This window comes from Bombus vosnesenskii, unplaced genomic scaffold, assembly GCF_011952255.1.
Source record: "Bombus vosnesenskii isolate JDL3184/JDL3185 unplaced genomic scaffold, Bvos_JDL3184-5_v1.1 scf7180000016262, whole genome shotgun sequence".
NCBI classification, from domain to species: Eukaryota; Metazoa; Arthropoda; class Insecta; order Hymenoptera; family Apidae; genus Bombus; species Bombus vosnesenskii.
The window spans coordinates 1936520-1961762 of NW_022884331.1; the positions used below are offsets into that span (position 1 = coordinate 1936520).

Sequence of the window (25243 nt, forward strand, 5' to 3'; positions counted from 1 at the left end):
CATCTAATTTCTTCCGTCATCAGCCTGGTACTAAGCCTGTCTAAGGTCTTCTTTTCTTCTTCCACGGAATCCCACGCACTGTGAAAATGATCGAATTTGTTTGGTAACACCGATAAAATGCGTGTTATCAGCATTTTCTCGCCAATTTCACTCCCAAGGACTTTCATCTTCGCCGCTATGAGTTCCAACTTTGATAGGTTGTAAGAGACATTTTCAGATTCTTCCCATTTAAAATCGAAGAACTGCTTCTGGACCATATTTAAATTCTCATCCGACTTCATGTCATATACTGTATTCAGCTTTTTCCACATTTCATGTGCTGTCGTGCAACATAAAAGAAGATCCAACGGTTTCTTTCCTACTGAGGTCACGATTAATTTTCTCGCTAATCGATCTGCTTTCAAAGATCTTCCACGAGCGATTTCTTTCTCCGCGCTGTTACCTGGATGACACAAATTCCCTTCACACACGTTGATCAGGTCGTCATCTTCCTCCAAAAGTGTACGCATAACAAAACGCCACTGGAGCCAATTTTCTTCGCCGCGTAACATCTCGACCTTCGCACTTGCTGATTCCATTTTAGCACTATCCCTTATTTTACTAAGCACAACACTTTAACAATTTATTCACTTCACGTTGCTACCTTGCAATTTACAGCCCTGGGCCTATAATCTGTTGAGGTTATTCGGTGTGTAAACAGAGAAAACACGTGGATAAATTGTAAGGTAGAAAATATATTTAAATAGAAGTGTAATAAGTAAAAATACAATTTGAGCTGGTCCAGATCCGCACGCTAGCTGTGTTACCTAATAACTGAGAAACCCCGAAGCCAACGTCGCCTGTCTACTGTTTATGGCTTGACTTCGTCGCAGTCTTTTGTCTACACGCTGTCGATGGCTTCAGTGCTTGAGAAAACTAAAAAAGACCAGATGTAGAGTTTTCTTAGAAGTGGTAACCACTTCAACACTTAGGTTTATTATACGCTCTTAAAAATCACGGAGAAAGCAGGTAGTTATCTAACAGGAAAAGCGGGTATTTACCTAACGGGAAAAGCTGGTTATTCCCATGAAGAAGGTCACCCACGAGCCACATTGGTAGGAAGTTTCCTCTTCCTATCTTCATTCATTAACGTTGGCTATAACCAATGGGCATCGCGAATCGTTACTCTCATTTTCCTAATGAAAGGTGTGAATAACGAATTCGCATGCTTAGTTCAAAAGGCACACCCACACCGAGCTGTCCTCCGTGATAACACGGGAACGAACTACACTTAATCTCTAGACTTGTTCTCAGGACTTGAGCTACACTACAGAACAGTCACCGCATCTCTAGACTTGTTCTACAAACAGTTCGAGTAACAGTAGCAATCGAAGCTCAGAAGTAACAATCAGTCATCACAGTCGCCAAAATCGAAGACATTCAATCGACAGAAGTCACATCAGCATAGTTGCCAACACGAAACGAATCTCAGGTTGTACTCACTCGTAGTATGGCAGTCAACATACGCATAATTATATAAAATATTGAAGTTATTGGATTGTTGAAAATATATATTATAACCTGTTAATATCAGCGTTATACTCATTCAACCACCCTTATTGTCTTAATCGAGATAAGGGATCGATCGGTTCGTGGCGTCGATTATTCAAATCGTAACAGGAATTTACGACACCCGTTGGCGCACTTCTTCGAGATCGCGTCTCCCCGCGAACGGTCGAAACAAGAAGTTTGATTATTTGATTATGCTCTTTGGTATATATATATATCTATGGTAATATCATTATGCCCCGTATAATGTATTGCTTTTTATAAATTCGGTTAATTATTTTCCTCAATGCATCGGCTATTCCCCGAATTGCTTTGTGTACTTTACTTTATTATTGTTTGACAATTTTTAAGTTTTTAATAACAATACCTTTTTTCAACAATCAATTGTTAGCTTTTTATCGAATAAAAATGTGATCCTCCCTTGTTTTGCTTTAATTTTTTCGTAAAATTTATAACAGGAGTATTTACTCTGCTCTCGACGTGTACTCGTCATTGTTTGATTTTATCTGCGCACCCCGTAAGGGATTTTCGAAACTAGACTCCGGAATTAAAGGTTAATATTGCCTGTTCTTGCTGTTTGCGGGTGATTTAAAGCTGTTTCGTGCCATTGATAATTATCGCAGTCAGCTACTTATATAATCGAACCTTACCAGCCTAGAATTATAGTTGATTCGAAATAAATTAACTCTTAATCTATTTAAGAAACAGTATTATTCATTACACACATAGAAAAAGCACTACATACATTTTTTTATTGCATAATTAATTTTCTGTTGTCTGTTGTAAATAATATTTATGATATTGACGTTACCTTTTCGTCAAACCTCTCTTTTGCTAGATACCTCTTCAATAAAACCAGCAGTGCATTTAAAACTTCCGGTTTTCCTAACATACGTAGTCATTAGATTATTTAAGAACGTTAACATGTACATTAAGAATTCTGTCTTATTATCCGTGTATTCCTCCTCACTTGCAATACTGATCAGCAGACTCGCCTTTCTATCAGTATTACCTTTGTAATATGTTTGAAAATACACATCGATTTTTCCGTTTAGTCATCTGCGGTTAACGTGTTATCACGTTTTCTCGGACATGCAAAATCAGTTAAATTTATGTTTGATTATGTTTAACTTAATAATATCACATAAAGTACGACAAAGTACCACAAGTAAAGTACCACAAACGACTCGTAACCGAATTTGTATGCTAAGGAGTTATATACACGCGAATAATAATAATGATGATACATGTATATTATTTATCATGCAAGCTCAACGTTGATATGAGAATACAATTTCTGAAGCATCCCGATATTTACGATATTTTAATTGTTATGCGTTTCAATCACAATAAAGTGTTGATGCATACTGCTTCATTGAAAATGTACAAGCAGTTTTCCAGTATCGATTATACAATTTGCTTACGCGAGATTCGTAAAGCTATTAGGTTGGCAAATAGAATATTTCATCTATGCATAACGAAACATTTTTGCGTTTCCCGTGATGTGTATTGGTAAATTCGGTTTGTAACAACGTATCTTTTAAAAAATTTTCTTTGAACAAAGTTTTCAACTGCATAAATTTTTAAGCACATACAACGAAGTATCGATATCAATGTAATATATTTTACAATAATATAAACATTTAATTCATTTGCGAGTTACAACAATACAGATAACAACATTTACGATATATATTATAATACAGTAATTTTACTTTTTTGTCTAATTACAAGTGAACAAACTTATTTATATGGAATTAATTTATAGCTAAAAAATATGTAATTTCATAAATACATACATGCTTCGTAAAAATTAACGTATCACCATTTATTTAAATTTTTCATTTATTGTTAAATAAATTGATTGTACTAGTTGTATTAATCGGTATGTCATTTTCAGCGAATAGAAACGATGTAAAATTTTGCAATTTTATTAATTTATTCTTTCGGAAATAACTTGTTTTCCAGGTGAGAAACTTTAAAGTCCTTCTACATACATACATGTAACTAACAAGTTTGCTAGAGACGCTTCGTGGTTTTGTAAGTTTCAAGAGCGTTGAATTCCGAACAAAGAATCGTACTTTTTGCTAGTCTGTTGGATACAATTTGGTTGTAGCTTGTAATTATTGTAACTGCTCGTTGTTACATCTGACATGCTAATCTAGAATTTAAAGTACGTTTTGCTTTGTCGTCATCCATTTTTCCGTTTCACTGGTCAATAATATAGTATCGTGGGCGAAAGGCCTAAGAGATATCGAGCGAACTACAAACAATGTCGCGAGAAAGCCGAAGTGCCGACAGGCCCAATAATGTACTGCCGGTCCTTCAATCGAATAGTTTCGCAGAAAAAGCCTGCGTGACCCTGACCACTAGCGGTTGCGGAATACGTGCGTGGTGGGGCTAAGACAAAAGATAAAGGGATGCTAAGAGTCAAAGACGAATCAACAGTTAGTGTTAGTTGAGAAGCCACAGAGTATTAGTTGAGAAGTCAGAGAGTGCGAATTGAGTTGTCGAGATAGTGTTGCTAGCGTTTTCCAGAGAGTGTGGTCTGCGTGAGAGAAAACGTTGGAACCGTAGTGACGAGAGTTGCAAATCAACTATTTAGTTGTCTTAATTATGGTACGTCATTGTGACTAGTTCATGTTAAACAACCATCTTTTCCTGTTTAACCAACATCTGTTTAATCCATTTATTGTAAATAAACTAATTGTAGTAAGATCCTACAATAATGCTAATTTTTTTTGGCAGTATCCAAAAAATAAATCAAAATATTTTATCCGAATCGTTCAACGGGACAACAAGAAATATTCGACAAAAAATCACAAGAATATGATTCCTTACCCAATTACTTTTTATTAAACATCATTTTTCTTTTTGTGATAAATAAGCTCAGAGAAGTTTCCATGACAATTATCGTCGCTGTCTTACAAAATTTTTGCTCAAAAGCTGCTGTTGACAAGCAGAGTGCAAGACTAATTAGAAGCTGCCGGTTGCAGAGGGTATCACAAGGGCATGAAATTACAATAATTAGCCCGACGCTGTCCAAGCTCGAGACTTTTAAATCCCTTTTCTGCGTCATGTCAAAAGTACACAGGGAGGAAGAAAACAAATGTTAAGCGACAACAGCTAATAGAAAAGAACAAGAAGGGCATGGATAAGGAAAGGGAAGGAGAGAATGGAAAGTTTAAGTAAAAGAGCCGAACTGAGAAGTCGCGAGATAATAAAATAAGAGGCACGACACATTTTCGTTCGACGGGGCAAGGTAGCGCTTGTCAGGTAAATTGCAGGACAAAAGGGGTGGAAAGATTCCGGAGCAAAGATAAGCCCAGAATCAAGCCGTGAGATCTTGAAGAGAACAAGGTTGACCTATTTATCTTATAACAGCGATAATAAGATCAAAAAGTATTATAAGTAGAAATAACAATCGCCGTGGGACAAGCAGTCTGCCGAGTGGCAGGGAGCAAAGTAAATTGATGGTGGCTGTATTACGTGGAAATAAAAGCGAGGAATAGGTTAGGAAACCTAACCTAACTCCCTCAGCACCGAACCGGGAAGGAATAAGATTTTTGTATTGAGTCTGAAACTGGAAGCTTTTGTATTATTTTAATTTGAGATTGGCATAAATTCTTGAATGGCCCTCGATGTGCTTACATTCTTTGTTCTGACCCGGTTTTGAGAAGTTGCAGGAAAATGGACTGGCTTCTTGCATTTATTCGAGAATAGGAGTACTAGCTATTTTCATGAGTCATTCGTAAAGAGTGCTCTTTCCATTCGAACAGAGGAAAAGAAATAATGTGTATAAAATAACACAATTTTTCAAGGAGCGACGTGCATATATGTATCGCTATTATATATATCTTTTAGTTTATTTTGAAAAAGAAATTGGATTGAAGTAGCTAGGATTCATATGTACTCTTTAGCGTGTAGGTACTTTCATACAATGCGTGTAAATAATTACAATTTTGCATCAAAAACATTTATACATATTTAGATAATTGCACAAACAGAATGACCGAATTCTCACTGATGACAAAATGCGTCATTTTGACGAATTTGACAGCTTTAACAATGTAGTTTGAAAACACTCTATTTCCTTAATTTAAAAGAAAATGAATATAAAAAGTTGAATCTGATATTACATAGTACTCTTATTTTCAAAATGTCTTAATAGTACCTCGTTATAAAAATTTGCTGTTTTAAAATAAGAACGTTTGATCCTTGAAATGGTAAAGATAAATTTCGAGAAAATTGATTTTTGTTCCTAATCGAATAAGACATACACCAAATTTTTTTGCGCGGGATGGTACTCTTTCTACTTTGATATTATAATATCGTTACTAATTCTAAACGTAACCTTAACTGATCCATCCCAAATAGCAAACGACTTGGTATTTCACCAGTCGAACGACAGACAGAATTGTTTGGTCCAAACTTTACCTTATTTAAAATTTTAAATCACTTCTGAATATTTGGATAATTTTACCAATATGAGTGCGATAACGCGGTTAAAACGTCAACATGTATGTTGCGTTGGTATGAGGTGTTACGATTGCGATCAAAACATGTTCCTAACTAATTACTATTTAAGAAAAATTTTGAATGTGTCCGAAGAGGAACGGGTCCCGCAATCACTTATTACATGATGGGGTATATTTCTAATAATATAATTACGAAAATAGGCCCTTAAGTGTTTGATTGTTTCGATTGCCGTTGTAGATTTATAAGGGTGAAAATTATGTGAAACCGTCAATCATTGACAATATGTATTTCATGACATTTTGACACACTCAAAAACCGACAAATTCTGGAAATATATTCAATTACTCTGTTAATTCCTAAACCACTGTGGCATGTCCTAATTTATTGTACGTCATTCTTCATTGATAGTAAATTATAAAATAAAAGCCTACCGTTGCATCGGAAAATTTTTTATATACCAATACGTCGTACCTATACATCGTACATATATGTCGTATATACCAATTCGTAATATTTTTGGTTTATACTAATTGTCCTCTTATTTACTCATTCTGGTTCGTGTCACGTAAAATTCGTGATGAGGAAATAGAAGAAAAAGGAAAGAACTGAGCAACAGCTCAACTTGACTGTCCTTTTATACTTTTATATGGTTTATTCCAAAGGTGGTTAAGTACAATATTACAATGTTATGAAGTAGCGAAGTTACAAAGTATTAAAGTGGTTGTTCAAACCGCGGCCAAGACCATGCCCAAGACTGGTCCCGTGGTCGAATACTCGCAGTTTTATATGTTTGAGTTTGTAGCAGTTGAGGGGCAAGGAGAGGATCCTGAGTGCCCTACGTGATGGGGGGAAGTTTGGTGCTGGGCTGTGTGTAAAGGTAAGGTCAAAGTCTAAAAGTTTATTATCAAGAAGTGTGGAATGACGATGACAGTTAGGCCTTGACCTAACCTTTGCACATGGTCCAACACTAAATTTTTCCCATTACGTAGGGCAGTCAGGATCCTCTCCTTGCCTCTCAACTCCTACAAACTTAACATATAAAAATTATTTTAACTTCGCTACTTCATTGTAATATTGTATTTAATCACTTTTGTGAATAAAAACCTACAAAAATATAAAAGGACAGTCAAGTTAAGCTGTTGCTCAGTTACTTCTTTTTTTATCACGAATTTACGTGACAACGCCGACGTGCATTACTGGTGGGTCACACGTGTCTGTTCCGTGAGGCGGAGCGCATCACGGTGGGTCGCACTTGTATTTCACAAAATAGATAGTACAAAATAGGTTCATGTTATTTCATCTCAACATTATAAACAGATATTCAATAATAAGAACATAACAATTGAATATTATAAACTTAACATAATTATTTACTTTTTATGCAATTTTTTAAAAAATGTTAGACAGAGTGCCGGCTGGTCCTTACAACGATTACAATATGTCGATACTTTTTTGGCATTATTCGTAGCATACTCTCTACCTTTTATTCTAGAAATACGTTTATAACGTTGTTTACACCACCGTCTCGTTTTTCACGCGGGCCCTTGGTACGACTGCAGAAAATGTGAATGATTTTTAGGCTGTACTTCATTTTCACTTGGTATTTCGTCTCTGTGGCGATTCACTGTACTTAAAAGGCGATCAAACTTTTTTTCGCGAAATTTTAAAATTTTAATACTTTTAGTATCCCATTTTCTATATATTAGGTTGTTCGAAAAGCTTCTTTTGTTTTATAAGGAAGTAATAGACGCACAATGTTTTTTGTTTTATATTAGTTTATTGAATTATGCACGAACATAATAATAGTAATAGAACGAAATGGAACATGCCTAATTCAATAAAATAATATAAAACAGAAATTGTTGTTCATCCATTATTACCTTATGAAACGATAGAAATTTTTCGGACAACCTAATACATACCATGCATTTACGAGGCAAATCCCGCATATTAATTCTATTACAATTTTTCTAACCATTTTACGGTTCTGCGCAAACAACTATAATAGGATGACATCTCATCGGATAGACCAGCCCCCTTTTTAGCATCATTATAAAAAACAAAATGTCTGGCTTTAATTTACTACTTTTCCCCTGAATAAAAATACACCTGTGATTTTTGGAAGTAGCTAGCATATATACTGGCCTTTTGTGTTTAGAATTTTTTTGATTGAATAAATTTCGTTGTTATTGGTTCTGGGTTCAAGTTCTATTAAGAGTAATGGTAATGGTTGCTTCGTATCGTATCTTGTCATATTGTTTATTGTTCTTGTTTGATGGCCAATTTTTGTTAGTTCGTCACTTAATGTTTCTGTGTTAATTTTTGGATGTAATCCTCTTATAATTATTTTGTATATGTATTTGTGGTATATAGCATTTTTTCCTTTAATTCTTTGATCACTTTCCTATAATTTTCTGGGGTGTTTGTTTGAATTTTTACCTGTTCTAATTTTGTTTGTTTTATTGTGTAATTATCCTTCCCAACTATATTGTTTAGTGGATCAATAAGCAGGTCTATTATTTGCGCCTCAACAAATATTGGTGGTGGTTTTGTAATGTGTGTTGGTTTTTTTTTTTTTTTTTTTTTTTTATTTATTTGTTGAAATTACAATCAATTCTCGCGTTGAGAATTTTCAGTAATTTTTCTGGCGTGGCGCAGTGACATGGCTATTTATTTACAATAAGTTAATACTATTAAAGCTAGGTATAATTTATAGGTATTATAAGTAAGTGCATATGCTTAATTTGGATAATTAAGTGAATCTGACGTTTAGATCTAGCGGGTAGTGCCTCTTCAGCCTGCGAGTCTGGTCCGTCGTATGGAGTAGTCCAGTGATTAGGGGGTTTTGGTGTTTGTTGATTCTTTTGCTGTATCTGTTGCTATATTTTGCTATTTCCTCTTTGACGGTGGGTATCTTGAGGTCGCGGTGTATTGTTTCATTGGTTACATTGGACCAAGGTGCGTCAATTAGGGATCTTAGCGTTTTCGATTGAAAGCGTTGGAGTATTTCTATGTTGGAGTTGCTTGCTGTTCCCCATAGTTGGATTCCGTAGGTCCAGACAGGTTTTATTACGGTCTTGTAGAGGGTAATTTTATTCTGTATATTTAGTTTGGAGCGTCGGCCCGTGAGCCAATAGAGTTTTTTTAGTTTGTCCTTTAGTTGCTTCCTTTTATCTGAGATGTGTGTCTTCCACGTTAGTCTCCTGTCCAGGGTCATGCCCAGGTATCGGACTGTGTCCCTGCTAGGAACTGTTGCATTGTTGATGGTGACCTGGGGGCAGGTTTGTTTTCGGAGCGTGAAGGTTACATGTGTGGATTTCTTTTCGTTGACTTTGAAGCCCCATTTGTGAAACCACTTTTCCATGGAGTCGAGACTTCGCTGGAGAGTGGATGAGGCTATTACCGGGTCAGCGTGGGAAGCTAATAGCGCTGTGTCGTCTGCAAATGTCGCTATTGTTATATCATTTGATATGGGTAGGTCGGCAGTGTAGATGGAGTACAGTAGGGGTCCGAGGACACTACCTTGGGGTATGCCGGCTTCTATTGGGAATGTTGCGGAAGTGGCGTCTAGGTATTTAACCATGAATTGCCTATTGGTTAGGTAAGATTTTAGGATGGAGTAGTAGGGGTGGGGTAGGATCTTTTTAAGTTTGTATAGTAGCCCTTCATGCCATACTTTATCGAATGCCTGTTGGATGTCTAGGAAGACCGCTGAGCAATATTTTTTCTTTTCGAGTGTTTGGCTGATCGTATGAGTTAGGCGGTGGATTTGCTCTACTGTAGAATGATGTTTTCGGAAGCCGAATTGGTGATCTGGGAGTGTTTTCAAGTTCTCCAGGATTGGAAGGAGTCGGTTCGTGAGCATCTTCTCGAATAGTTTGGACAGGGTAGGTAAAAGACTGATTGGGCGATAGGAGCAGGTTTCGTATATCGGTTTACCGGGTTTGGGGATGAGGGTAATCAATGAGATTTTCCAAGCCTTAGGATAGTGTTCCAGGCGAAGGATAGCATTAAAAATCGATGTGATGAGTGCTATCCCTTTTGTGGGAAGTTCCTTGATTGCTCTATTGCCTATTAGGTCGTGTCCTGCTGCTTTCTTGGGGTTTAGGCGACTGATTGTTTCTAGAGTCTCAGCAGAGGAGAAGGGTTCGATAGGAGGGGACATTTGGAAGGGGGTGTGCAGGTATTCAGTAACGTCCGCGGCGGTTTGGGGGGAATGGGGTTTGAATACTTTTGACAAGTGATTTGCAAACAGGTCGGCTTTTTCTATGGGGCTTCGCGCCCATCCACCTTGCGGACGGCGGATAGGTGGGATTATTTGTGGGGGGCGTGTGAGTTTCCTGGAGGCCTTCCATAGTGAGTAGTTGGCGTCGGCTGTGGGGGACAAGCTGGCGAGGTATTTATGGAAACAGTCGTTTTTATAGTTTCTTAGGGTTCTGGATAGCTTTCTAGTTGCGTTGTTAAGTTTGCGTTTGTCCTCCGGTGTTCTATGGGTCTGCCATACTCTTCTTAGTCTTCGTTTTTCTGCTATTTTTTTTAGTATGTAATGGGGATATTCTTGTTTGCTGTTAGATGGCTTTGTCGGTGTGGAGAGGCGGATTGCGTTTATTATGCTCGTATTTAAGTATTCCGTGGCTGCTTCGATATCTTCCTTTGTTTTTAGTGGGGTGAAGGCTGAGGTTGAGTGTGTAAAGACTTCTCTGAAGAGCTGCCAGTTGGTGTGTTGGTTGTGAATGGTGCCATTAGGTGTATTCTCGATGATTGTTGAACTGACTGTTGCTATCACGGGAGAATGATCAGAGGAGAGATCAGCCGAGGAGTTGATCTGGACGTGTCTTGATGGGATATTTTTAGTTATGAAGAAGTCGAGAAGGTCGGATATTTTGTTGGTGTCAGTGGGCCAGTATGTGGGTTCGTATGTGGTGAGGTAGTTGAGGTTGTTGTTTGTTATGCTGTTTAAGAGGTTTTTGCCTCTTGCTGTAACCAGTCTGCTGCCCCATTGGATGTGTTTGGCGTTATAGTCTCCTCCAACTATGAATCTGTTGCCCAGGGTGTCCAGGAAGTTATCAAAGTCTTCTTTGGCGATGGAGTGTCTGGGAGGGCAGTATACTGCTGAGGTGGTGATTGAGCCATGACAGTCTTCTATTGCCACGTTTGTTGCTTGGAGGTAGTCTTTCTGGAATGATGGGAGTACGTAGTGCTTAATACTTGCTTTGATTATTATTCCGGTGCCACCGTGGGCCTTTCCGCTGGGGTGTTGGGTATGGTAGAATTTGTAACCATTTATTTTCAGGTAGCTCTTGTCGGTGAAGTGGGTTTCCGACACGAGCATTACGTCGATTTGCTGGTGTTTTAAGAAGAGTTCTAGTTCAAGTTTGTGTTGCGCTAGACCGTTGGCGTTCCAGAGTGCTATGCGCCTTGATTTTATTTTGAGTCGGGGCGTGCTAATTTTTCCACGATGAGTGTTAGTAGCGATAGCAAGTGATTTATTTGCTCAGATTGTTTCTCTATTAGCTTTTCAAGCCTTGAGGAGTTGTCTGTGTTTGGTGGGTTGGGGTCACTGTTTTGGGGAAGGTTCCTTTGGCTGTTCGGGTTATTTTGGATGCCTTGTACTGCTTGGGCAAAGGAGGTTGAGGTGGAGATGAATTTGGTAGGACTGTGCGTTTGGTTGGTTGAGGGGGTTGGGGTAGTCGTGAATTTCGGCGGGCTGGGTGTTTGGTTGGATACCTCTTTTGCTCTGGGCTTAGGGTACCTGTTCGTGTATAGTGTTTTATATGCTGGGCAGCCTTTGTAGTTGGCAGGGTGGTCCCCTTGGCAGTGGATGCATTTCGCTGGGGTTTCCGGTGATTTGGCGCACTGGTCAGTGGAGTGAGAGCCTGCGCATTTAACGCAGCGGAAAGTATGGTTGCAGTATTTCTGCGTATGACCGTACCTTTGGCACCTTTTGCACTGCACTATTTCTTTTTTCACGAGCGGTGGTTCGATCTTTACTATCGCGTTCATTAGGCGACTGATGTTATATATTTCCTTATTGTTCGGTTTTTGTTTAATGTCTAGGAAGAATAAGGATAACGGGTCTTTCGAGACTCTATGCCTTATATTACTTACGTTGACGACTTCGTGGCCGAGTTTTGAGAGTTCGTATTTTAGTTCGTCTATATCTGCTGAGTGGTGTATGTTTCGTAGGACCACCCGGAAAGGCCTTTCCTGTTTAAGTTGGTAGGTGTGGAAGTTGGCGTTCAGGGTCCTGAATGTCTTGGTGAGTTTTCTGTAAGCTTCTGGGTTCGTCGGTAGTATTTTCACCTTGTTGTTGCTTATCTTGAGGTTATATTCCTCCTTGCTGGTATCTCTCTCTAGGGACTTGGTCATTGTCTGTATGTCAATGACGTCGTCCACAAAAATTGGTGGGGGAGGGGGGATTCTCTGTGAGTGTTGGTTTGGCGGTTTGGTTGGAGTGGCGGTTCTACGATTTCCATGGCGTCGTTTGAGGATTCCAATACGGCGAACCTGTTGTGTGTGTTTATTTGCGTTGCTGGTTCTATTTTCCTCTTCTTTGTAGTGTTAGCGTCGTTAGTGCGGAAAGTTCTACTACACTTCTGCCACGGGGGGGGTAGCTCGGGGTAGCTGCGAGTCTGCTCCGGAGAGCCTGGTCGCGGTTGCTGGGCCATCATCGAGCTAGTTAATTCGGAATGAACAACTAGTCGTGAGGCTGTGAGGCTAGTATTCGTGTTGGGGTTAGGTGCGTGGGATTTTCTTCTCCCTAGGGGGTAAGGGGCACTTAGCTGTGTTCTCTTTCGACGTTTGGGCGACACGTGTTGTTTTCGAACTACGCTGGGCACTAGAGACACGTCTGCACGCTTCGGCACTCCACAGCGAACATGTGTGTTGGTTGAGTTGTGATTTTGCTTGTTGGGTCATCGTCTATTTCTTCCGTTAGCGAGCTGAAGGAGTTTCTTAATGGTAATTCTTGCAGCCATCGCTGATTTTCTGTGTCTAGATTACCTGTTATTTTTCGTTTTTTATTGTAGCTCGCCACTTTCCAGCTTTCATCCTGTTGAGTTGTTTCTTTATTGGTTTCCATATCAACTTCGATTGTAACTGAGCAGTCCTGTTCTTGGTTTATTTGTTGACTTGTTTTTGATGTGTTTGTTGTTTTATTTATGTAGCATTGTTCGTCTTTGTTAATAATTTTTATCGGTGAGATTTGTTTTTTCATGTTAGGTTTGCTTGTAGTCTTCTTAGTAGAAGACACCAGGGTTTCCACCATTTAGTTATGGGTGTAGCCGTTCGTAACTTTCTCTTCCCCACTCGCCGCACTTTTCTGAAGCACTGTTTTTCACGTCCGCTTAGCTCGGCTGCTCGGACAGAACTGTTATAATATTTGAAAGGAAGATTTGAATTATCTTCTATAAAACATCATATATAGGAAGTGGGATGCGAAACTACTCTTACGAATGCACTATACAAATAAGTTATTCACATGTAGGTAGAAAAATGTTCACAAAGTCGATTTGTAATGTTGAGAAATTATTTTCCTTACTTTAACAGCTTTGGTATTGTGTTTCCCTATATCTACTTAGTATTTATTGAATCAAGGAACATTTTTCGCTGTGTGATTGTTATTGCTACCCGCATTTTGTAGTCTTTTAAGTTTTAGTTGCTCCAATTCTTCGGTATTCTGTAATTTCTCGTTTGTTCTTCGTATATTTTTCTTTCCCAACTTTTCTATATCTTACAATTAGTTTCCTTAATATCCTAGTTATCCTATCTTGACTAAAAGTTCTGTCGTCCTTCTAATGAATCGGCTTTCCACTTCTTGTCTTGCTTATTCTAGTCTTTCATCTTTCTCCAATTCGCTTCGCTTGTTTCTTTTTAATTGACATTGTTTCTAAAATACCGCATTTTTGTACATTTATTTTGTGTCATGTTTTCTCTTTCATTCCTATCCAATTCTCTCCGTTCTTTTTGTTTCTTTTCTTTCTTTCCTTTTCTTTTACTTTCCAAAGCAGATGAAATGAGAACGGACACGAGCGTGAACTCAATTTCAAGACGAACCTGTCACTATTACATGCATGCTACGTACATTTCATTGCACAAGTCATAAATATCGATGGTAAAATGCAATGCTGGAGAGGAAAACACTTAGGATTGCAATACTCTTACTGCAAATATTTATGAATAGATAGAAGAAAATTACGAAAACTATCGCTTTCCATTATCCTTATATTAGATTCTGTAACGTACAGAATCCACTTTTCTTTTTTGTTGAAACTATAGAAAACCTACGTCTCTTCCGATTTTGATGATTTTTAAATGTGCTGCAAAGTTCAACATTTTGAGCAACTTTCTTTTTTACATATAACTACTGGTCGGGAATAATTGCCGAAATATTTGCAAAAAACTATGGATACCACTACAGTGAATTCTGCTTTATAATTGTGTGTCCATAGCGTATGCGTCTGTATTAGTTTCCAACAGCCGAATAGAGTGACCTGGTCGAAAACTACCACTAATCTTCTGTTTATTTATACAAAAGAGGATGGGGTGAGCTCGGGTAAAGCTCCATGTACAATTGCATGCCCAGGACTGTAAAAATGTCTGTTATAATTCAATTAAAAATGAATGTCATCGATGTATCAGGTTTGAAATAGCTTTTTCAATTCGGCCACTATGAAGCAACCTGCAATGCTTGCGTGCAATAAGAAAAAATTTATTATAAAAATCGTAAATGAATTAATATTGAATATTGAAAATTATGAAAAAAAATACTTTTATTATTTTACGCAAGCCAGATTAAGGAAACTAACTCAAATGAAAATCCAATACATTGATGATATTCGGTTTTTATTCAATTATACCAGACATCTCTTACAGTCTCACATATGCAGCTGTGCACTAGTTAGTTACTCGAGCTCCTCCAATTCTCGTTTAAAATGTGTATGCAATTAATAGAAGAGAAGAGTTAAGTTATTATATCCGTCCACCGCAAGGTTGCCGGCAACCGATGCTAACTCATATGCCTTTACGAACGCACAATTATAGGTAGAATTCAGTATGATGGTATCGATAGTTTTATGCGCGCATCTCGAAAGTTATGGCCGACCGATAGTTACATATACAAGAAAAGGTTGTTCAAAATATTGATTTCAGCAACATATCCAAAAATTATTTATTATTATTACAGTTTCACCCGTTTTTTGAACTTGACCGCTAAATTCGAAAAGTTTTAAATAGCCAGAAGTAACTACCGCACTAACATTCATTTACTTAATTTTTGACATAAGAGCTTTTCACTTTTGAAATGATGTTTCTTAAGGAAAGACAAAGAAAAATATATTGACTATTTTAAAGGTCTATAGTAGAATACCGTCCTGTATATGTATAGCTATTGTTAATCTTGTAAGGTAATCGCAAGGTGAATGCAAAAATGTGTTGGTCTAACCTTATGCTTATAAAAGCTGCATCTAAACAGTTGCAGAATTAAAATGAGAATTAAACAACAGTATACCTGATTCAGTTGTACATTAACTTTTGAAAGTTCTAATAGTAAAATCACCATCTGTGAACGACAAAATGAAAAGTTATGTGGTTTGGGTGTGTAATAAACGATCAAAGATTGTTGAAGAAACATAAATTATCATAATTTTATTCGTGAAAAATTAGAGCGTAGCAGAGGAGGATGGGGCAAGTGAAATGTGCATCCGCAGTTAATTATTTGTTATTGCTTCGATGAAAAAAGAAAAAAGGAACGAAAGAATGTACCGATTTCCTAAAATCCTATTGATAACTTTTCATTTCTTCATTTTTCTTCTGTTTGTTTTCACTTCACCTCGATTGCTCTTTAAAACGTAAAAAATTTCATCGCGGCCGTTAAAAGGACGCTCGAACAAGGCCATAAATAGCAGCCAGAACTGATTCAATTCAATTTGTTTTTGAGTATAGCTGCTTATTCTTGAGTTGAATAGCCCCTCCCTTTTCGCTTTGCTGCTAATTAAGCAGGCGATAAGCACAAGTTCCCAATTAACTAAAAGCCTCCCTTCATGAATTCACACCTTCCTTCAGAATCTTATTTATCCCATTCACTGTTGGCCATTGTTGTTCAATATTCGATATAATGAACATGTTGAACTCTTCGCGCCCGTTGCCCTTTTTACAAGTTCACCATCCTTAGCTAGGTCAGAATTATTATTTCTCGTAAATCTGTTCCCATCGAAAATCGTTTTATAAGCATGATTTACTCGAGTCTTTCTTATATATTCTTCTGAACGTCTGTTTGGATACCTTTGTCGAACTTACGAAAGCACTTTGAGCTTATGGAATTATTCAAGTAATTGATAATTCACAGAAGATCTTAGTTTTATTGAAAAATTATTTCTTTTATACGCGTGCGCCTGTATATGTATGTGTATATGTACAGAGTCAGGTCGGACGGGTGGTACAGGATACATATAAGATTAAGTAGGAAAAGAAGAATAACATTTTTTCGTTTGAGACTCCGTTTTCGAGAAAATCGAGTTTGAAATTTTTATCGAATGGACGCGCACTTAACTATTGCTTTGAATAACACTCTTCTAATTTTGTAACTTTCAATAGGCGATTCTTGTAGACTTTTGAGGGCTAAATACCAATTCACAAACGACAAATACCCATATACAGTTTTGAAACAAATCAATTGTTTGTCACTATAAACTTTCTACTATGGAGACTTTTAGCGCTTTTACAGTAGTAATTATTGAGTTGCTCTCAATACGAAAAATTTTCTGGACTCTTCCAGATAAAATAATATGGATTGTTAGTACGTCATAGACATTTACATATGTTTAAATGACAATTGTTTAAATAATAAGTGAAAATACATCACTTTTTGCTTACATTTTTCAGACATTAAACATGTAGAAGAAAATCTTGCCGTAGTACGCATTTCGACCAAAGAAAAACTACAAAATTATTTTTTTTTTAGTATAAAACCGAACTCACCGAACTCCTCGGTTAATCGATAGGAATTGATGCTAGAAAGCGGCGTCATTACGAATTGCTAAGCCACATGCTTTCATTTCAGCATGTCCCTCTTCTACTTCCTCTTCAAGGAAATGCTATCTGCACTTATTATGAGGCGGATGCTTCTGTGAAAATAGAAGTATGTACTTGAAATAACCACGATTGCGGAATGGTAGTTCCGTCCTTACACTAAAAAGACCCGATGCTTGTTTCGAACGAGTTCCAACATCGCCAACTATTCGATGTATTTGGTGATCGAAATGCGACTTTGGAAGCGTTACGCATTTCTCAGAACATCTTAAATGCGATTACGATACCTGCTTGTGAATTATGCGTAACGCAGCGTGTGAAATCGTCAAAGAATAATTAAAATTTGTGTGTGTCACGAATTCGAGGAATATGATCTTCTCTGCTGTTATTCTCTTGTTTTGTTGTCCATAATAAATGACGATCTTTACGAATTTCATACTGTTTCTGAGAATTGATATTCTGTAATGCGTTTGATAAATATTATCAATCTATGGTATCGATAACAATAGAGAAATAAAATAGACCTGTTAATTATGTTACGACTGATCGCGGAGAGACGCGGTCACGAGGAAAACGCATCAGCGAGAGGCGTAAATTCTCGCTACGGTTCGGATAATAGACGCCGCGAATTAGTCGTTCCCTTGTTTCGATTAAGATAACAGAGGTGGTTAGAATGAGTTTAACACTGAATTAACAGGGTTAACATAAACTTGTACATTTGACAATATTTAAAAATAATGTAATGAATACGCCACAAATTATTTAATGATAGGGACAATTAGTTTGTTAGTAATTCGACCCGACTTTATAATATTTCTTGATGTATTCGTTAGACTAAGCGATTTTATTCGTCAGTACCTCTCGTTGCGTTCCGTTTGAATCCTCAAATGATACTGATTGCCCTTCGATCCTTTTCTTTGTCTTCTCTCGGACACGACCCTCACTATGCTCGGGTCGCGCCACCGTTAGCGCCTATGATCACGTGTGCCACCTTCTTATTGTATATGAAATAACGGACCGAAGGCGAATCGACGTTTCTAGAACTCGCTGCTTGATGAGAACTACGCGCTTGTCGCTAGATTGTATATATTTCGCCGGTCATATAAGACGATCTGTCTGCGACATCGTAGTACCACGAGCGACGGTTAGAGTGTCACGACCTGCGCACTTCAAATCCGATGGACTGACGATGGAGATAAAGATGTGGCGGCACTCAGCGACAATGTATATCACTGAAGTGCCTAATGAACCATCAACATCCGAACGGTGCTTCCACCGAAGGTTCTAGAAGAAAGAGCACGTGGCAACGGTCGCGGACGCCGAGCAAATGCATGGACGGTGGGGATGTTGAGGGATGACAAAAGAAAGTAATCGGATCCGATCGAAAGTCAAATTGTAAGAGCTTCAGTCTTGGAAAGTCACACCTAGAGTTCGGAAGTGGATTGTAAAGTGGATTGTTGTTAGAAAAAAATAAAGTTTCTTTTTTTTATTTTTCACCTCAAATTTCTTTTTTTATTTTGTTATTTTACGTGACACATGCTTTAAAGTATATCACACACAATTGTATTATTAATTATTAAAGTAAATTATTAAAGTTAAAATATATGCATCATATTTTTAAGAAAAATTATAATTTAGATATCAAAAACTTCATTCCGACGTGTTTGTGTAAAATGTCACACTCTGCAGTGGTGTATCGTTCACGCATAATTCGCGTCAAACTCTGCCGTACAGAGAAACAGCCCCGCGCAAAATTCAGCCGTACCTAAGAGGTTAACGAGTGTAATCTATTCATTTGAACTATAAACAATTTCTTTTGTCAAGGAAAAAAGTGCAGTGCCATAAAATCCCATGAACAGGGAGGTCACATATGAGGAACAGGTCTACGCCCTATCAATCTTATCCCAAACAATTCGTTTAAAAATTTCTATATCAGTCGATTATGGTGAGGTATATTACCATTGTGCATAAAATGAGTGAAGTGATGACTCTATTGTGGTATAATTACACGTAATTCGCTTAGGAGATGTTAGCATGGAATTTGCAATTATGTTGCACTCTTCATCGATGCAAGTAAGAAAATAGGGTCCATAATATGATTTCCAATAATTCCTGTCCATACTTTTGTGGTGAATCATCCTTAGTTAAATCATTCAACCACTACATGTGGATATCTATATGCCTAAATTTTGACACTCTGTCGATTGAGGATACTACAACTTAAAAAACTTCCTTCATCCGTAAATAATATATGCTCCAAAAAGTGTAGGACGAATTGTAACTTATCTAGCATTCAACGACAAAAGCTTCATCAAGTAGTATAATCATTCGTTTGAAGTGCTTGAACTCGACGAATTTTGTAAGGTTGTAAGCCTTTTTCTCGAATTATTCATGTGATTGCCGAACCAGTTTATGTAAGTCTAATAGCAGATAAGCACGAGGAAAAGCGATAATTAACCGGTTCATTTTTACACCAATTAATGAAGGATCGATCATCAGATATCGTAATTTATTCTTGATTACTACATTATTAACATAGCCGCTAAAAATCGCAATATTACGGGATGTCCCCTACATATCTTCCATTATTTCTATATTCTGATACATTTCACGAGCTGGTCTGTAACTTCCCGTCGCTTCAAAAATAATATGCTACTTTTTCATTACATATAAATATATGTCGGGTTTACATTAGAATTAGGATTAGGGGCGTGAAACGAATCTTCGTTAGGATTACACATTGTTGTTATGCAATAGAGAAGACATTGACTAGTGCAAATATGATTATTAATACAAGTGTGGATATTCTAGAATCGACAAGTAACCGCGGTGATTAGACACTAATGACAATGGCCTTAGGTTCAATAACGAATCCGTGGTCAGCGGGATAACAGGATGTGCTTTCTTCCAAAGCCCAAATCGTACTCGACTTGCTTGGCTACGATGGAAGTGTAACTAAACTAACTCTCTTCGTTAAAACGTGGAGTATTCACCGATCGTACAGACGCTAAGTAACTCGCTAATACGACCTCACGAGAGAATGACTTTCCGTAGCGATGATGCTGCAGAGGAAAACTATGATGGGGTGTGTCTAAGGACACGAGATCATCGGATTCGTCGAGGATAGCCTTCGTTCAGGAAGTGAAGGAAATTGACGTTGCTGTTAATTGGTCAATTTCCATGTCGGCTAGAAGAGGATGCTAGCCGCCCTTGGGAGAAGGTTGCTAGCGGGAAGCATCGTTCGTTGAAAAATAGATCTCCCTATCTTCTCGAAGTTGGGACAAAGACTGTTTGTCTGTTCGAAGGACATTAGGTAACTAGATCTTAATGTTTATAACGGTCCTCCGGCAAGCTGAACATGTACTACGGAGATGCGTCAGCATCTGGTAACCATCATACTCGAAGAATAGGGTCTGCGTATGGCGAGCCACGGGACAGAAACCGCTGGAATGTTTACTGTCGCGTGCTGCTACAAATATTTCTTTTAAGGAGAGCTATAGAGTTACTCCATACCTTTGTTAGACAAAGCGTTCATCCCGTGACAGCGACTACGTTCGGCGACTGGTTGTCGCATCGAGCCCAAGCTCATTATCACAAATCTCGAACAAATACAATCGGATCGATTGACGATAATTGTTTAATTACGCTTATGATAGAATCTAGATTACGGTGTTAAGGGATTTTCCCGAAGTTCCAAAGGGAAGGCTCCGATGTCCTTTCATCCCCGACATATAAATGTAAACATATTGCGAACAAAGCTAGTTTAAGAACTATTAATACTTTAACATTTATTTTCGGGAGAAGGGATGATTTGCGACTCATGGTACCTTTGAGACTTTTGTTCCTCGTGACGAGTAGAATTCGTTGCAAATCATAAAAATTATTGACCTTGAAGATTAAGTTTGCATGAACTTTTTTTTACAAATCTCTTCCGAGCCAGGGGCGTAGAATCGTGTTAATATGATTTTTACACTTCCTTTTTATACACCTTGTACATAGAAATGTGAGTATTTTTCACTGAATAAGTTCATTTTTTTACGGAAATCGGCAAAAATTAAAGGATGCTTGTAATTAAATGCTATCTCGCATTGCAGGTGAATATCTCCGTATTCTTTTGTTAAAAACGACCTATTGCAGCATTTGATATTTTTTTTTATTTAGTTGTTTACATCCATAATTTGTCCGATTTGGACATTTGGTAAAATACATTTGATATTTGACAATAAATTGTCGCATTTTAGTTGCATTATACCTCTTTTGACGAAATTAAAATTCGCAGACCAAGTGATCAAAAATTGTACGAATGAAAAATACAAATCTGCCTAAGTGTGGAGCAAATTGTAACATATTACTTATAAATATAATAGAATATCTTTTTGTATTTGTTCTAAAGATACAAAGAAAATGTTGCACATTTTTGTAATTACTTCCTTTTATAGTAGCCTACTATCGTTACTAAAAGTTATCTCATACACGCGAAAATATCGAAAACTTCTCCTAAGAAAAATCGCAACAAGTGTGAAAAAAGAGGAGAGCAGTGGAAGGAAGGAAAAACGTGTACATTTGCAACCACGGTGGGTTTCACGTTCTTTTTATGTGGTTCATACAAGTATTTTTGGGAAGTTGCCGCTTTATTCGATTTGTCTGTGAAAAGAGAACAGCATAGCTGGCTCGGTTCGCAAAAAGTATTACTAATATTTCACTGGGAGGGAATGCCGTAAAGTCAATATCAACGCATATTGTCGGTGATAGCGCGCATTTCAAAGGCGGATTAGTTTCGGTATTGTATTTACAAGTGGTCGTGAAAAGAACAGCTTAGAAGTAAAATTGATCATGCAATCTGTGGATGCATTATAATAACTCGCGGCATTCGTTGTATTTTGTTCGTTTTTTCAAATTCATATGGAAATAATTTTCCACGGTAATTAACGATCTCAGAAACTGGTTGCTGAATATTGTTAGTTAAGATAATTTTGTTTTCCTGTCTCGAGGAATAGATGAGAAGTTGCTCGCACGTACATCGTATCGTATATAAATAACTATATATATAGTTCCTTACTTCAATTGTTTCCACTTAAACTTAATTACTTTCGTTAAAAACAAGATTGATCGTGTGCCAAAACATTCGTCATTTATGTTTTGTTTAAGATTAAACGCTATGTGATATTGTGATTGTGCGCTAAAAATTTTCACCAAGTCGAGATTGCAATCTCAAATACAATCAATTTGCGGATTCTATTTGGAAATATTAGCAAATCCGATAAAATAATAGCAATTCTTATGTAGAGGATGGATCTATTCAAATATCACTATTAACGGTCTATATGTCGTGAGCACTTTATTAAAGGTATACTTTGATACGAAGCGCAAGTCCAGGTATAATAATCTATCGAAATAAATACGCGCGTGTCAAGAGACTCCGTATACACTATGATGCGTCGATATGCTTACGTTGAACTCTCGCTCGTCATTTCGTTTGTTTATTTATACTGGTCGGGGGACAGTCGGAAAGTTTGAACTCGACTGCGTTTGACGGTTGAAAGTAGCGGCGACATTGTTTTGCTCGGAGTTCATTACTCCTTGCAATACCCGTGACCTAACGGTCTTGATACTCCGAAACAAAACAACAATAAGATTTGAATTTATCCTGCTCGCGTGCCGCTACACTTACATAGAAACAAGATTAATTAATCAGTCTTGGCTCTTTTCTTATAAGCTAGATAGTTTCTTATCGAGAATACTTCAGAAAATGCAGGATTAAGAAAACAACTTCAAGGCATGTTAAAGTGGTATTGATTATTGTTTCTGTATTATTTGTTGAGTACTAGTCGAATTACTTATATTAATACTAATATAATTACTAATATTATTTGAAATATTTATGTTTCATATTTGCCGATATAAATGTGGCTCTTTCATATAAGACGATAATTATTGTGGCGTGTTGTTCGTTTATGTTCGTTGACGAAATTTCAAGTAATATTTTGACAGATGTCATACGTGTTATTTTTAACACTTGTCGAAAAATGTGCCAACTAAGTTACTTATTTGAAATATTTATAACATTGTGTGTGTTCAAGTGTATTGTGAAATGAAAATGCTTCATTAAAATTTTCTTTTGCGAAAGACTTACCAAAAATGTCGTTCGGATAAATTAAGAGAGCTATTAACGTCATTAGTAGTGCTTTTTGCCGATTCACCATTTTGTTACGGTTATCGATCTAGCTGGAACAATAGAAAAAGGTAATTAAACACATGAAAAAGAAAGGATTAACACAATATTCGAAATAATTAAACGGCAGTAATTAACCATTTAGAACAAGTAGAACTCTTAACTTTACGTGTGAAATTTCCGTTTAATTTCATATCTCATTTTGGATAATAATCAATCAATATGAGTAGCGCAACACTAACTTTAACTTCTTCCTAATTTAGTCATCATAGAGACATTCCTGTTGAAACAAAGAATCGTTATAGGGTTAGGGATATAAAAATCTTCGATTGGCGGAAACCGACCTTGACAATCATTTTGCTAATAGTAAAGGGAGGTCAATGTGGGGAAAACTGGTCCTTTTTTATTTCAATGAACTTAAAATATACTGTCAAAATCATCATTCGGGACAAATCCCTCGTACACATGTAACTGCTGCGCAGTCCTACTTTCTGAAGTATTTGCAAAAAATTATCGGTATCACTACAATGCATTATGCCTACATGTGCGATTTGTGACACAGTCACACGCATAACTGACATGTTCATCGCTCCGTGCGCCGCGGAATGTCCCATTTGCATCCATCGAACTATCCAGTCGTTGAACTCCTTATCTTTTTATCATATTTTATAACTCTGAATATACAGCTTCATCAAAAACCTCGTTCGTAACTACGTATCTGAGGCTATAAGAAGTATCTTCGAAAATTTTACTTCAATTCCATTCGCTTGCTCTGCTCACTTGTGAAAATCTAGTCCAACTCAATACCAATCTCACACAAAACAAAGGCGGCTTGATTTTCGGCCAAAAAATATTTTTGTTAACAATTTTTGCCTTGCATATGTGATTGGTATTGGGTTGAAGCAGATTTTGTGCAAATAAAATTTTCAAAGAACGTTTCTTATAGCCTCGCATAATTTAAATATGAACGAGGTTTTCAGTGAAACTGTATAGTTAGATTCGCGGAACGCATAATGTCGACAACTAAATAATTCTGTTTTTCAATATAATGACAGAAATATTTCCAATTATATAGCATTAGTAATAAACTTTACTTCACATTATTGCACTATCGTGGAAAATTCTTGGCAAAATCCTGAAGAACTACAGGTAGAAGACAGTGATAGTGCTGACAGGCCGGGAAGGATGGAAAATCCCAATTGGCCATATGTCCGTGGAAGTTTAGGACATTGGGCAATTAAAAAAGGTGTCGGTGACCATCTTAGGTTATCCACAACTGTGGAACATACGTATGTTGTACGAGTACTGAAGACTTTGGTATAAAAGGGGACATCTTGGTGGAGAGAATGCTTAGTGATTAATAATTACAATTGTAGATAAGATTGAGTTGCGACTAGTTGCTCTTACGAGTAAATTGCGAGAAGGTGCGTGTTAATCGTTACTCGTGAGTTATCGAGGTTTGAGTTGTCGAGTTGTGGGGAGCATGGGACGGGTATGGATTCTCATAGAGTAAGACCACGCCGCAGGGAACCCCAATGGATCTGATATCTTCTTATAGTTGGGTAGTTACCGATCGGTGTCTTAGGACACTTGTCCTAACGCCAGTCCGGTGTGGAGAATTTCGTAGAAGCTGATGAGCCTATACCGGTCAAAACCGCCCACCACACCCTCTTGTGGGGCTCCCTGTCACCGTACACCGGCCTTGACCGGGGTAGGTTGCGAAGGAGTGAGTGAGACGTGAATTCCTCGTTACGACTGGACGACAGAAAATAAATCATGGATATGGACAAACAAAACAGCAACGTGTACGGTGCAGGGGAGTGATGCCCTAGTACCGTCGTAGGTGGTGGTAGTAAAGTGGATCCCACCATGTCGTCATCATACGACCACGGCCGCTCAGGGTGGACAGCTAGGCCTCCAGACGTGTTTCTGCGTCTGGTGAGGAAGCAAAGAAAGAGATTAGCCGGAGAAACTCCGATATATCGGAGGCGTCGGGTTTGGGGGGAGCGACTCGGG

At 37.6% G+C, this 25243-nt stretch overlaps 1 protein-coding gene across 1 annotated transcript in view; it reads right to left on the bottom strand.

Moving 5' to 3' along the window:
* Positions 1–23258, bottom strand: part of LOC117241965 (lachesin-like) — a 76839-nt gene extending 53581 nt beyond the window's left edge. Inside the window, exon 1 of the mRNA XM_033508273.1 lies at positions 23189–23258. Within this exon, the coding sequence (XP_033364164.1) occupies positions 23189–23258 (70 nt within the window). The remainder of the gene's footprint in view (positions 1–23188) is intronic.
* Positions 23259–25243: the final 1985 nt, after the last annotated feature.